The 14,209-nt window shown below is 45.5% G+C and overlaps 1 protein-coding gene across 1 annotated transcript; it reads left to right on the forward strand.

Annotated features, from left to right (window-relative positions):
* The first annotated feature begins 4,956 nt into the window (after positions 1–4,956).
* On the forward strand, positions 4,957–7,930 carry LOC123079401 (NAD(P)H dehydrogenase (quinone) FQR1). The gene is made up of 4 exons (XM_044502171.1): positions 4,957–5,244; positions 6,823–6,916; positions 7,106–7,368; positions 7,474–7,930. Exons 1-4 carry the CDS (start codon positions 5,111–5,113, stop codon positions 7,703–7,705), a joined length of 723 nt encoding a protein of 240 aa, XP_044358106.1. The 5' UTR covers positions 4,957–5,110; the 3' UTR covers positions 7,706–7,930.
* The last annotated feature ends 6,279 nt before the right edge of the window (positions 7,931–14,209 follow it).

Raw genomic sequence — 14,209 nt, forward strand, 5'->3', positions numbered from 1 at the left:
GTCGTGTGGCCGGCAAAGGCTTGTCCACAAAATGGTCGTCATACTATATCGCTGGTGGGCGAAAGGAGAAAAAGACCAGCTCGGAAAGCCAGTCGCGCGAGGTTCAAGAACTCAAGGCACAAGTGGCACGGATTCCGGAGATTGTCCAAGAGCAAGTGCAACAACAACTGGGAACGACGGTCACCGCCATGGTGCCTACCTTGATTCAGGGGCTGACGACGTGGATTGCGGGCGGCCAACAGGGGCCTCCCCCGGTTCCCATCTTCACGGCCAGCAACTCGCACAACGCGCAGGCGGCGCCATTGGTGTCTCCGGCGGAGGCGGTATTCGTGTCTCCGGCGCCGGCACGGGCATTGGAGCTTAATGCACCCGGGAGTACGCCGGCCGGCACCTCGCCAGCAAGTGGCCCCTCCGTCAGTTACATGCCCGCCGTTGGTTGTGCCTCGACATTAGCCGAGCTCGACGGCATCACGGTAACTAAGCCTCTCGGCCGTTGACTTCATCTCCTTGCCTTTGACTGGGCATCCCTGACGCTCTACGTGTTTTCGCAGGGCGCCGCCGATGTTCCTTGCACTCTCCTGCACTTCGTGGGCGGCGAGTTGGTCGATGTCGCCAAGGGCAGAATCGTTCAACCGGGCAACCACGTGTTCCACGGTAATCCGATGCCACCCACCTTGTATAGGGTTGAACTGGTTTGGGTGCTGCCAGGCTGCGACGAGTTGTTACCTCCGATTTGACCCGCTGGGGCCGACGAAGATGATGTGATGACCCTTAGCGCCTGCGTAAGCTGGCCCCTGCTTTGGCCGAAGAGCCAGATTCGTTTGGGGGCGGGGGACACCACCCCACAGAAAAGACCGCCAGTCGTGCCAGCGCCAAGCCATGGCAAGAACGCCGCAACGCTACCGGACATGCCGGACATCCCTATGGCACAGGATCCGGACATGCATATGGCACAGGATCCGGACGACGACGACAACGACGACGGTACATTTACCAACGTCGATAAGTACTTTGCCGAACATGGGTACGGTGACGAGTTCTGCGGGCCTCCTTCTCAAGAACCCAACCCTGAAAAAGACGACCGCGATCTAGCTGGTACGGCGGAGAAACCCAATTGCAACAGGCGTCGTTTGGCGTTCAGTTCTCAGGAGACGCCTCCAGCTGTCGCCTTCACCGAGCCTCAGATAGCTGAGGTGCGAAATATTATCAGCCCCAACACGCTCAAGAAGGCGGTCTTTGAGCAGAACTCGATCCCATTACAGCAGATCAAGAAGAAGGGACGGAAACGAAAGACTAACAAGGGCGCCGGTGCGAGCCAGCCGGCACCGAGTACGATCCATGTGTGCCAAGATCTTGGGCAGCGCTGGGGACCGGCAAGTCGCGAGTTCACACCTCGAAGGCGTCATTCTGGCAAACCCAGATAAGGATAACTTCCTCGTGCCTTACTTTCCCGAGTAAGTCATCCCCGAACCGCCCCGTAACATATGATTTCTTAGATTTCGATCGTTCTTTTTTTTTCTAACATTCCGTGTTCTGTGCAGTCACACACATTGCACACTCATCCTCTTAAGCCCGAAATATTCCATGGCCACATATTTCGACCCGGACCGTGACTCCAAGATAGACTACACAAATATCAAGAAAGTTCTTGATGATGCTCTCCCTGGCTACGCCGCATCTGGAGGCACCTTTAAGAGGCCAGTTTGTAGGTACAGCAGGCACGTGTTCACCCACAATACGACGTTCCCCTGTGTCAAGCAGCCGCCTGGCGGTCAGAAGGATGCCTACTACGCCCTCCATCACATGCGGGCGATCGTACGGGACCATAATCACCTTCTGCTACCAAATAATCTCAAAGATTGGGCCGCAAGCTTGGCGGCAATCCAGGACGCGGACATCCGACAAGAATTCTTTCGCATCCAGTCAGAGTTTGCAGAAATCATCCATCAAGATGTCCTTCGTACCTCGGGGCAGTTCTACCTCAAATATCAACCGTCCAACAGTGAGATAGATACAACGCTACAAATGCAGGCTGACAACGCCCGCGACTTCATGACCATCACGAAAGACGGCGGCTTCATCCACGCTCCGGTCCCATGAGTCGAGTCGAAAGTAGTGATGCTATGTGTAGTTCTGAAACATCGATTAGCTCATGTTGTAATTAAACTTTAATGAACTTGTATGTCTCTTTGGTTTGGACAGTCGTTCAACTTAGATGTAATCGATGCTATTTATTAGTAGGACCATGAATCGTGCTATTAATGTCTTGCTTTTCTCTTCCGATCCTTTTGTTGCATACTTATATATTGCTTATGTATTGTCTGTTGTTTGGCTAGTGCATAGAGATGCCGTCGTATGTCGTGTACAAGGGTAAGGTTCCCGGAGTCTACGACGACTGGGAGGAGTGTCGGAGACAGGTTCACCGTTTCAGCGGTAACAGTTACAAAGGGTACACCACTAGGGCGGAGGCGGAATCTAGATACGCGCGCTATCTAGCGGGAGAAAGGAGGGAGCGTTGGAGAAACCGGATGAAGACCAGTTTCATCGCGATAATGCTCATCGTGATGACCGCAGCTCTCTTCTATGTGATGGTAGTTTAGATAATCGATATCGACTTGTAATGTGAAGACAAACTCGCTACTCGCGGTCTCGGGACTTGTAATGTTCTATCTTTGTTCGGTCTTTTGAATTCGGAGATTAATATGATGAATTGTATTAGGAGACTAATCTTCTATTGTATTCGATGAATCTGTTGTTGCTGTGTGGTGCTGTCTATATTCTGTCCAATAATATATTTTGTAACCTGTGCAAATATCAGAAAAGAAAAAAAATCCCTAATATTCATACTAATGGCGCATCACCCCAACGTGCGCCATTAGTATGCCAAAGGATACTAATGGCGCATCACCCCACAGTGCGCCATTAGTATGGCAAAGCACATGTGTAAATATCGCCCCTGGGAGGCACACTAATGGCACATGTTGATCTATACTAATGGCGCACGGCGTGATGCGCCATTAGTATACCAGATACTAATGGCGCAGCAGTGGTGCGCCATTAATATTTAATACTAGTGGCGTGGTACTAGTGGCGCACCAGTAGTGCGCCATTAATAGGCAAAACTGGTGCGCCACTAATAGGCCTTTTCCTAGTAGTGATGTCAAGTTGTGGCTGCCAGATTATGCAAAAGGAATCTTGCAACTCGAGTCATGGTATATGAATCTTGGATAGCCAAGTTCATGTTCAAGTTTGACTAACAATTCATACTTGTTGACCTTCCATGGACATGAATACACACGGTCTTGGCTAGGTTTCATTTAAGTTTCACTAGTTGATCTTGACTTAAGTTGGGTTTTATGTTTGGATTAGTTTGAACTCTTGAACTTCATATTTAAATTGGTTTCAAATAATTTGAATTAGGTTTAACTAATTTGAATAAGTTCATCTAGGTTTATTAAATTGGTTGACTTATGGTTCAATTTGAATTTGAATTTGAATTTGAATTAGGGTTCACCTTATTTGAATTCAAATTGAATTTAGTTTAAAATGATATTTGAATTTGAATTCAATGTAAGTTTTAAATGTTGAAGCTAGTTCAAGTTCAAAATATATCATAAATTTGGATTAATTAAATGACTTCCAAAATTTAATTTAGGGTTTAAAACAAATTCAAATTATATTTATTATTCTCCAAAAAGTGAAATACAAATCCAATATGACTAGTAAAGTTTATTTCTTTAAATTAAGGATAAACTAAAGTCAAGTTTAAATCCGAAGTCATTTACTAAGTGCAATTAGTTTTCAAATTTTACTTAAGTTTGAACCAAATTCAATTTAAGATTAATTTCCTAAAAACAATTACTAGGTTTAATTTAAATTACTATTTTATAATACAAAAAGTTTATTCAAATTAAACCTATGGTTTCAAGGTTGTAACCAATTTGAAATTGAACTAAATTCAAATGAAAATTTCTAAAGTCAAATAATAATCCATGATTGTTACTAAGTTAATTTTAAGTTTCTGACTTTGTTGCAAAATAAGGACTCTAATAAACATTTTTATTTCAAGATTAAACTAGATTTGGGTTTAAATACTATTTAAATTATAGCTACTGTTTAAACTATATTTGATTTCAAATTTGTAATTATTTAAATTTGGACTACAATATCTAAGTTGAAACTATATTTCACCAGATTCATTTTGCCAAAAGAATCAATTTCATTGGACTTCTAAAATGCAAGCTATGTCCATTTTAAGTTCAAATTCAAATTTTAAACTATTTAAATTCCAAAGATGGGACGGACGGTCGGAACCGGATCCGCGCCATCATTGTTGCCCCTCTACTGCGGATGCATTGCAACCACTTGGAGAGGAAGAAGCACCGACGACAGGCCGAAGACGGTCGCTCATGCGTCGGTGTCAAACGGCGTCGCCTCTACCATGGACGGCCGCAGCGACCCCCGTTGCCGCCCATAGGGATCAACCCCTGAAGCACTGGTCCAAGACCGAAAGTTGATCGGAACCAAGACGGCGCAGCTGCTCCTCCTGGCACCCATCTCACGGTATGATGGTGCGTGGGAGCAGTGCTGCTTGCGCCGCCGGCAACCTACTCCACCTCCTCCACTCCTCTCTACATCATCTCTGTCGCCTGCACGGGGCACACACAGAGAGAGATATGATTGAGGGGATAAGGGGAATGAGAGATGGAGACGTTCGCCGCGGGTTGTTTATGGCAAACGACCCACACACACATGCGCGCGTACACACACACACAAACTTACGTGGTTGTCTGTGCGCGCCAAAATTACTGTCGTTGAATCGATAGTGAATGCACCGTTCGCTGTGAAACGGCGAAAAACTGACGTTCCTCATATAACATTTTCCTAAAATTTCAATTAAACCAGAAGATATTTGTTGGAAAGAAGGAGAAAGGGTTAGCAGACTCGACACGGAAAAAACTTCCAGAGAACGCCTGAAAAGAAAGGAGAGGCGTCCTAAAAAAAATTAAGGAGAGGCGAAAAATCAAATGAGCAAGAGAAAACGAGAGAAAGAAAACTTGACCAAACATCGCTGGTCAAACAAGAGCAACACCGCACTGCCTATAAATCCATGCCACTACCACAAACTGACACCAAGAAGGCAGGGGCACCAGTTCAGGACACTCGCCCGCTCTCCAGTTGCCAGATCTCCAGCCCCAGGAGCTCCGAAGCAGCCTCTCCAATGGCGGTCAAGGTCTATGTCGTGTAAGCATCCGCACCACACTCTTCTTCTACCTAGGTCCACATCTTAAATTAACTGATTTTCTTGGTCTTGTTCGGTGTATCCCTGTCCGAAGATTGGCCTTCTTCTTTTTTCCCCTATGGATTACGATATTTCGACAATCTCAAAACCCATCCTAATTTACGCATTTAGAGTAATTCCTGAGATCAAGTATCACTTCTAGTCATTAGATGCCGCACGGCTCTGATTTTTTATCCCTTTGTTCGTCGGTAAGATCAGTAGATTGGCAGATGTGATTTCGTCAATGCGCGCGGATGATTTGATCGCGATAGGGAGAAAATGAGTGGGAGGAAAAATTGGACTCCCAATAATTCTACAGTGTTGATTTTAGGTGCCAGGGTCTCAATCATGACGGTAGGTTTCAGTCCCTGATGGAATTGATGCGTCAATAGTGGTGGGCTCCGGCGCTAATTGTGCTGCCTTCTTTCAATGCTTTTTTAATGCGCACCAGGGCGATTCTGCCCCAATTTTATAGTTTGACTGATTGGCCCCCAAATTTAGTGCCTCACTGGCATTCATGTATGCTACCCTATTTTTGTATGAGCTAAAGGCCAACTGATAAACACTACAAGAACAGGAATTTATAGACTTCTGATATTTGTGAGTTCTTTGGCTCCTCTAAATTCATTGCTTCAGTTGCATGATGAACTGAAATGTGAAGTCCAAACGAATCATATGTTTGAGTGAATGATTTTTCAGAAAGAAGTGATATCCTCTGCCCTCTGATGAATACCAATTTAATTTCAAACAGTGTTTGTATTCTTTTTTTACCATGTTATGTCCCATTTTCAAGTAGTTAATTTAATTATTTCAGCAGACAACTGACCAGTTTAGCACTATCTGATGGAAGTTTTTCTATGGTCTGCCTAATGCAAGTTTAGATCTTAGAAATATGTGTATGTATTATTTCTGACATGGACTTAACTACCAACGATAGAACTCAGCAACCCTGCAGTTTGGAACATTTGGATATTTTAATTTTTAATGCACATTTACACCTGACAATAGATTCAAATAAATTTTTAATCACTTCCTTGAGCGTTTCAGTCTTAGCTATGATGTACTTTTGTGGTTCCACTACATGCATGTTCTTTAATGTTCTCTTGAATGAAAGAAAAGTGAGGAGATATGCTGGGAAATATGTTTCCTTCCTCATCGTCAGTTGTGGCAAATAACAAAATTTCAGTCAGTGCTTTGGATGCACACATCTTATTCTTTGTTTGTAGATTTAAATCTTTCCGTTACTTCCCAATTAAGGCAAAGATGTAGAGCTTGCTTCCGAGTAATTGAATTGTACAGTATGAGTGATTATTATACAAACATAGGTACCTTTGAGTATCAGTTGTCATATAGTCCTTGAAATTGTTAGCGATCATTATGCTTATCTTTAAGGAGAAAGATAGAACAACAACGATATGTGCGGACTATAAAATTCTCAAAGGAAGCACAAATAAATAAGTATGTCAAATTGAGCAACAACGTTATGCATTCCTGCTTTCATATAGCAAAATTTGTAAAATGCACTGTTGATTCTTCCACAGGTACTACTCCATGTATGGACATGTTGCTAAACTAGCTGATGAGATAAAGAAAGGTGCGACGTCAGTCGAAGGTGTCGAAGCTAAAATATGGCAGGTTGGTCATTGTCATCTCGCGTTTTAAGTCACCACATTATAAATTTTATTTATACCAGTCTGGCTATGTTAAGAATAGTTTACTAAGTTGTTCGAATTCTTTAGAAAATTAATATTGAGTGCAGTTTTTACATACATCACTCTTATTCTATTGTTGTGCTGATCTTATATCACTCTTACCATCTGAAAGGTCCCTGAAACTCTCCCCGAGGAAGTACTTGGAAAGATGGGCGCACCTCCTAAGCTTGATGCCCCAATCATCACACCACAAGAACTTGCGGAGGCAGATGGGATCCTGTTTGGTTTTCCTACAAGGTTTGGCATGATGGCTGCGCAAATGAAGGCATTCTTTGACGCAACTGGTGGCCTGTGGAGGGAGCAGAGTCTTGCAGGCAAACCTGCAGGCATCTTCTTCAGCACCGGTACTCAGGGTGGCGGGCAGGAGACTACAGCGTAAGTGTCCATTCAGCATTGTCGTGTTTAAAAAGAGAAGCCTCATAATGAAACATCATTATAAATTGACCTTTTTATCATTTCTATTCGCGCTTCTCCCCTCAGATTGACAACGGTAACCCAGTTGACTCACCACGGCATGGTGTTTGTTCCTGTCGGGTACACCTTCGGTGCCAAGCTGTTCGACATGGACAAAGTGCAGGGTGGCAGCCCGTACGGCGCAGGCACATTTGCTGCAGATGGTTCGAGGTGGCCATCTGAGATGGAGCTGGAGCACGCCTTCCACCAGGGCCAGTACTTTGCGAGCATTGCGAAGAAACTCAAGGGATCTGCTTGACCTCTTCTGTCTGCACATATCGTAAAAAGGCATTTACATGAGCTCCACCGTATTGTCAATAGCTTGTTCTCTTCTTTTGTGGTGTTTTAGAATTTGTGTGTCTCTGTGGAACTTCTATTGCGGCGTGCGTGATATATGTGCTTTGATAGATTGGTTATAGTTTGGAGTTTGTGTTTACCATCATGTTTATATATAATAGATTATCAATGGTTGTTTTGGCTGTCATTCGTGGGCATAGCAGTACTGTTCTATCCCAGGCCATCCTAGACGACAGTTGGACCAAGACTGTGTCCGATGCCATATGATCAACACCCTGAAAATGGGCTCAGATGGTCTGACTCTGCAGGCTACTACAGCCGTGACTTTGCTTACGTGAACCGCCGGATAAAAACGGACAGACCAGCTTCACATATTTATCGGCAGTTATCGGCATCCTTTATTGATCTTATTTCACATTATTGAAACACACTGAACATAGAACACGATTAGAAATAAAATTGAGAAGGTGAAATATTATCCAGGTCGTTGATCTAAAATTGGATGACTCGTGGAGGGCTGGAGGCTAAGTCAATGACTCAGCGAACCAAGAGCGCCTAGAGCAGTGACGGTGCTTGGGCCAAACCGTAGGAGCGGCAAAGTGGCGGAGCTTGGGCCAAGAGGAGCAAATGGGCTGCGGGCGACCTAAAGCAGTAGGAGGAGCAAATGGGCTGGAGGGCGGCATAAAGCAGGCTTTGGCTATATTTCACTATACGTACCTATTTCCCCTAGGGTTTCGCCTAGGGTACCCAAACTCCTCCGGCAATTCCACCGGAGTCCACCATTTTTCCTGCTGTTTCGACCGGAGCCGCTCCGGCGTCGGGCAGTAAACCTATCTGCGGTCTTGGCACGCGTGCAACATGGCGGAACCAACGTCAATTCAAGGCGAGGGAGGGCAGGAGGGAGAGAGGGAGGAGAGGACAGAGATTGGATCGTGGTCCTTAGCGAGCGAGGCGAGGCACGATCCTAGCGCTGTAGAGGAGGAGGAGGAAGTGGATGAGGTAGCGGAAGAAGTTCATGAGGAGGGAGGAGAATTGGGGGGGTTTTGGACCAGAACCAGATCTGGAAGATCAATTTGCCGGGCTGAAGCTGCATGGTGAGGAGGAGGATGATCTGGATCTCTCGGGAGAGGTGGAAGAGCTTGTCAAGGATGTAAGATGGCGTGGGCTATTTAGGTTCATACCACTAAACCCTTTGGCCATGCCGCTCTGCTGAACCAGATGAGAAACGCTTGGGCAGCGGCAAAGGGTGTGACCTTTAGTGTCAAGGGACCTAATTTGTTCTTGGTCCAGTGCCACTGTCTTGGAGATTGGAAGTGTATAATGGATGGGGGGCCATGGCTTTTTCGCAGAGCTCTGGTCATTATCGTCGAGTACGACGGATTCACGGATGTCTCGGAGTACAAGCTCAATAAGGTGCCAGTCTGGGCTCGGATCAAGGGTTTACCAGATGGCCTTACGGCAAAGAAGGAATTAGCAGAGAAGGTAGTGGCAAAGGTGGGCGGGCCACCGTTCACGGTGGTAGTCACCGAAGGAATGATCAACCCCGGCGGCACTCTAAGAGCCAGGGTTTTTCTTGATGTTGAGAAGCCGCTGGTTAGGTTTGTCCCGATAACGCTGCGAGGACTGAAAATATATCCTGTTTTCTATGAAAAGCTCCCCGACTTCTGCTTCTTATGCGGCATTATGGGTCATCTGGCGGAGGAGTGTGGAGATGGAGTGCATGATCCCCGGACGTTCGAGTGGGGGGAGTGGCTGTTGTGGAACTTTGAGCCACCAGTGGCTAGGCCTTTTGCTGGGGGACGGGGAGCTAGAGGAGGTATGCGAGGAAGAATGGGAGAAAGAGGAACACGAGGTGGAAGACATGGAGGAGGAGGTACAGGAGGGGAGTGGCATGAGGAAGAGGGAGGAAGATCACAGGAGGAGATGGTTCATACAAGCCAAGACATTAATGGGACATGAGAAAGGAATACTCGCAAGTGCTTAGTTGCGCAGGATGGTACTGCTACCTCTTGAGCACTGCGTTGGTTTTTCCTTGAAGAGGAAAGGGTGATGCAGTAAAGTAGCGTAAGTATTTCCCTCAGTTTTTGAGAACCAAGGTATCAATCCAGTAGGAGACCACGCGCGAGCCCCACGCACCTACACAAACAAATAAGAACCTCGCAACCAACGCGATAAAGGGGTTGTCAATCCCTTCACGGTCACTTACGAGAGTGAGATCTGATAGATGTGATAAGATAATATTTTTGGTACTTTTATGATAAAGAGTAAATAAAGATGCAAAGTAAAATAAATGGCGCAAGAAATAGCTTGTTGTCGGGGGCCATAGGTTTCACTAGTGGCTTCTCTCAAGATAGCATAAGTATTACGGTGGGTAAACGAATTACTGTCGAGCAATTGATAGAATTGAGCATAGTTATGAGAATATCTAGGTATGATCATGTATATAGGCATCACGTCCGTGACAAGTAGACCGAAACGATTCTGCATCTACTACTATTACTCCACACATCGACCGCTATCCAGCATGCATCTAGAGTATTAAGTTCATAAAAATAGAGTAATGCTTTAAGTAAGATGACATGATGTAGAGGGATAAACTCATGCAATATGATATAAACCCCATCTTTTTATCCTCGATGGCAACAATACAATATATGTCGTTTCCCTTTCTGTCACTGGGATCGAGCACCGCAAGATTGAACCCAAAGCTAAGCACTTCTCCCATTGCAAGAAAGATCAATCTAGTAGGCCAAACCAAACTGATAATTCGAAGAGACTTGCAAAGATAACCAATCATACATAAAAGAATTCAGAGGAGATTCAAATATTGTTCATAGATAATCTTGATCATAAACCCACAATTCATCGGATCTCGACAAACACACCGCAAAAGAAGATTACATCAAATAGATCTCCAAGAAGATCGAGGAGAACTTTGTATTGAGATCCAAAGAGAGAGAAGAAGCCATCTAGCTAATAACTATGGACCCGAAGGTCTGAGGTAAACTACTCACACATCATCGGATAGGCTATGGTGTTGATGTAGAAGCCCTCCGTGATCAATGCCCCCTCCGGCGGAGCGCCGAAAAAGGCCCCAAGATGGGATCTCACGGGTACAGAAGGTTGCGGCGGTGGAAATAGGGTTTTGGCTCAGTATATGATGTTTCCAGGGTATATGGGTATATATAGGAGGAAGAAGTACGTCGTGGAGCAACGAGGGGCCCATGAGGGTGGAGGGCGCGCCTGGGGGAGGTGGGTGCGCCCTCCTGCCTCGTGCCTTCCTCGTTGATTGCTTTACGTAGACTCCAAGTCCTCTGGATCACGTTTGTTCCCAAATCACGTTCCCGAAGGTTTCATTCCGTTTGGACTCCATTTGATATTCTTTTCCTTCGAAACACTGAAATAGGTAAAAAACAGCAATTTGGGCTGGGCCTCCGGTTAATAGGTTAGTCCCAAAAATAATATAAAAGTGTATAATAAAGCTCATTAAACATCCAAAACAGAATATAATATAGCATGGAACAATAAAAAATTATAGATACGTTGGAGACGTATCAGGTACCATCAATGTGAGGGGGCAAGCTTTGCCTCATCTTATGGGGAAGGTAGCTGATACTGTTCTGAGGATTGAAGGAGCACCAACAACATCAGGTTCAGAGACAGCAACTGCTACGCCTGGGAAGGTGCCTATCGTCAAGAAGAGGACATAGGGCGGGGAAGAGGTGGAAGTTGAAGATCCAATGAATGTGGCGGCCTCCTCCGGGGAGGACCGCCGGTCCCAATGAATGTCCTAAGTTGGAACTGTCGTGGTTTGGGTAACCCCGCGACAGTTTGTGAAGCCCATGAACTCACGGCAAAATTTACCCCGGCTGTGCTATGTCTTGTTGAAACCCAAATAAGTAAAGCACGTGCTGAAATTTTAGCTCAGTCGTTTGGTTTTGATAGCTCTTTTGCGGTTGGGAGTACGGGGAGGAGTGGAGGCATTGTAATATTCTGGAATGATTCAATAAAGCTAGAAATTGTCGGTTACTCGAGGTATCATATTGATACAACTATTGCTAATTTAGGGCCAGCGCCATGGAGGTTGACGTGCATATATGGCGAGGCCCAAGTAGCTGAGCACTACAAGACATGGGAAACCTTGTGTTCCATAGCAGGGAGTTCAAATCTGCCGTGGATGGCACTCGGAGATTTTAACGAGGTGTTGATTCAAGCAGAGCATGAAGGTGTCAATCCGCGCGCCCAGGGACAGATGGACTCTTTCCGGGAAGGACGTGGACTTTTGAAAAGAGAGTAGCGGGTGGCACTTATACTAGGGTTCGTTTGGACAGAGCTGTAGCTGACCCAGCCTGGAGTGTTCTGTTTCCGGATGCGGAGGTGGAGAACATAACTTCTGCGACGTCGGATCATGGTCCGATTGTTATGTCTCTCTTGGTGGGAGTGGATGAGAGATGAGCACCGAAAAGCTTTAAGTACGAGCTGATGTGGGAGAGACACCCCGAGCTACCAACCTTCATTGAGTCCGAGTGGGGGAGATTGGATGCTGGTTCGTCTGTCCAAGAAGTACAAACAAAGCTCAGAAGCTTGGGCGAAAGTTTGTCCAGCTGGGATAGGAATACTTTTGGTCATGTCAAGGGAGAAATAAAACGTTTGAAGAGAGAACTGGAGGTCTTAAGAAGTGTTCCAGGAAGGGTGGAACCGAGTCATTTGGAGATAAAAGTGACAGATAGGCTGGTTGAGTTGTACCAGAGAGAAGAAATTCTAGAAAAACAAAGATCAAGAGTGGACTGGCTAACACATGGTGATAAGAACACGAAGTATTTTCAGAGAAGAGCAGCGTTGAGGCGCAAGAAAAACAAAATATCTATGTTAGCAAAACCTGATGGACAGTTGACAGAAGACGTGGACGAGATTGAGTCGATGGCAACGCAGTTCTACAGGGAACTGTATACCTCGGAAGGTTGTAATAATATGCATGATGTATTGGAGGCGGTCCCAGCAAAAGTAACTGATGATATGCGAGCCTGACTTGATGCTGAATATTCTGAAGAAGAAGTGAAGAAGGCGTTGTACCAGATGTACCCGACAAAGGCTCCGGGTCCGGACGGCTTTCCGGCCCACTTTTTTCAGAAACACTAGGCCATTTGTGGAGCTGAGGCGACGACTGCTGTTCTGAAGATTGTAGAGGGAAAGGAGAGTGCGGAAGGCATTAATCAAACCTTTTTGGTGCTTATTCCAAAGCTAAAAGACCCGACCCTTATTTCACAGTTTCGGCCAGTAAGTTTGTGCAATGTCCTATATAAGATAGCATCAAAGGTCATTGCCAATCGCTTAAAAGAGGTGCTTCCAGAGATTATTTCTGCAGAACAGCCAGCTTCCGTCTCGGGGCGTATGATTACTGATAACATTATCGTTGCCTATGAGTGTTTGCATTTTATGAAGCGCAACCGAGCTGTCAAACACCGTCATTGTGCACTCAAGCTGGACATGATGAAGGCTTATGATAGAGTTGAATGGGAGTACTTGAGAGCGATCATGTTAAAGCTTGGCTTCTCGGAGAGATGGGTGAACATTGTCATGCATCTTGTAAGCTCAGTATCATTTTCGGTTTTGCTTAATGGCAAGAAGTTGGAAGAATTCAAACCAAGCAGAGGTATTCGGCAGGGAGATCCAATTTCCCCTTACCTGTTTTTGTGAGCAGCAGAGGGCCTTTCATGCCTCTTGAAGAATGTGAATCAGTCATATCAGATGGGTGGGATACAGGTGGCCCCTTCGGCACCGCCATTTAATCACCTTTTGTTTGTAGATGATAGCCTGCTGTTTTTCAATGCAAATGGTGGAGGGGCGACGGAGGTGTCAAACCTGTTGGAAACTTACTGTCAAGCATCGGGTCAGAGAATTAACCCAATGAAATCTACTATATTTTTTTAGCAAAGGTTGCCCAGCTAGTGTGAAGGAGGTGGTTAAAACAATTTTGAACGTCCCAAATGAAACTTTAAAGGACAAGTATCTAGGGATGCCTACTAACGTAGGTGCCTCTAAGAATGGGGCTTTCAAATATTTAAAGGACAGATTGTGGAGTAAAGTGAAAGGGTGGATTGAGAAAACTATTTCTTCAGCAGGGAAGGAGGTCCTGGTGAAGTCAATTGCACAGGCAGTGCCGGTATACTCCATGTCCTGTTTTAAACTCCCTAGAGGCTTATGTGAGCACGTGAACAAACTAATTCGCCAATTTTGGTGGGGAAGCAAGGAGGGGAGGAGAAAACCCAACTGGGTATCTTGGCACACAATGACACAACCAAAGTTTATGGGAGGACTGGGATTCCGGGATTTTGAGCTATTTAACCTAGCTCTCTTAGCACGTCAGGCATGGCGCCTGTTGCAGCAGCCGGACTCGCTTTGTGCTCGTATGCTAAAAGCTATATATTTTCCTGACTCCAACATACTCTCGGCTGAGCTTGTGGGA

This window comes from Triticum aestivum, chromosome 3D, assembly GCF_018294505.1.
Source record: "Triticum aestivum cultivar Chinese Spring chromosome 3D, IWGSC CS RefSeq v2.1, whole genome shotgun sequence".
In the NCBI taxonomy this organism is placed as follows: Eukaryota; Viridiplantae; Streptophyta; class Magnoliopsida; order Poales; family Poaceae; genus Triticum; species Triticum aestivum.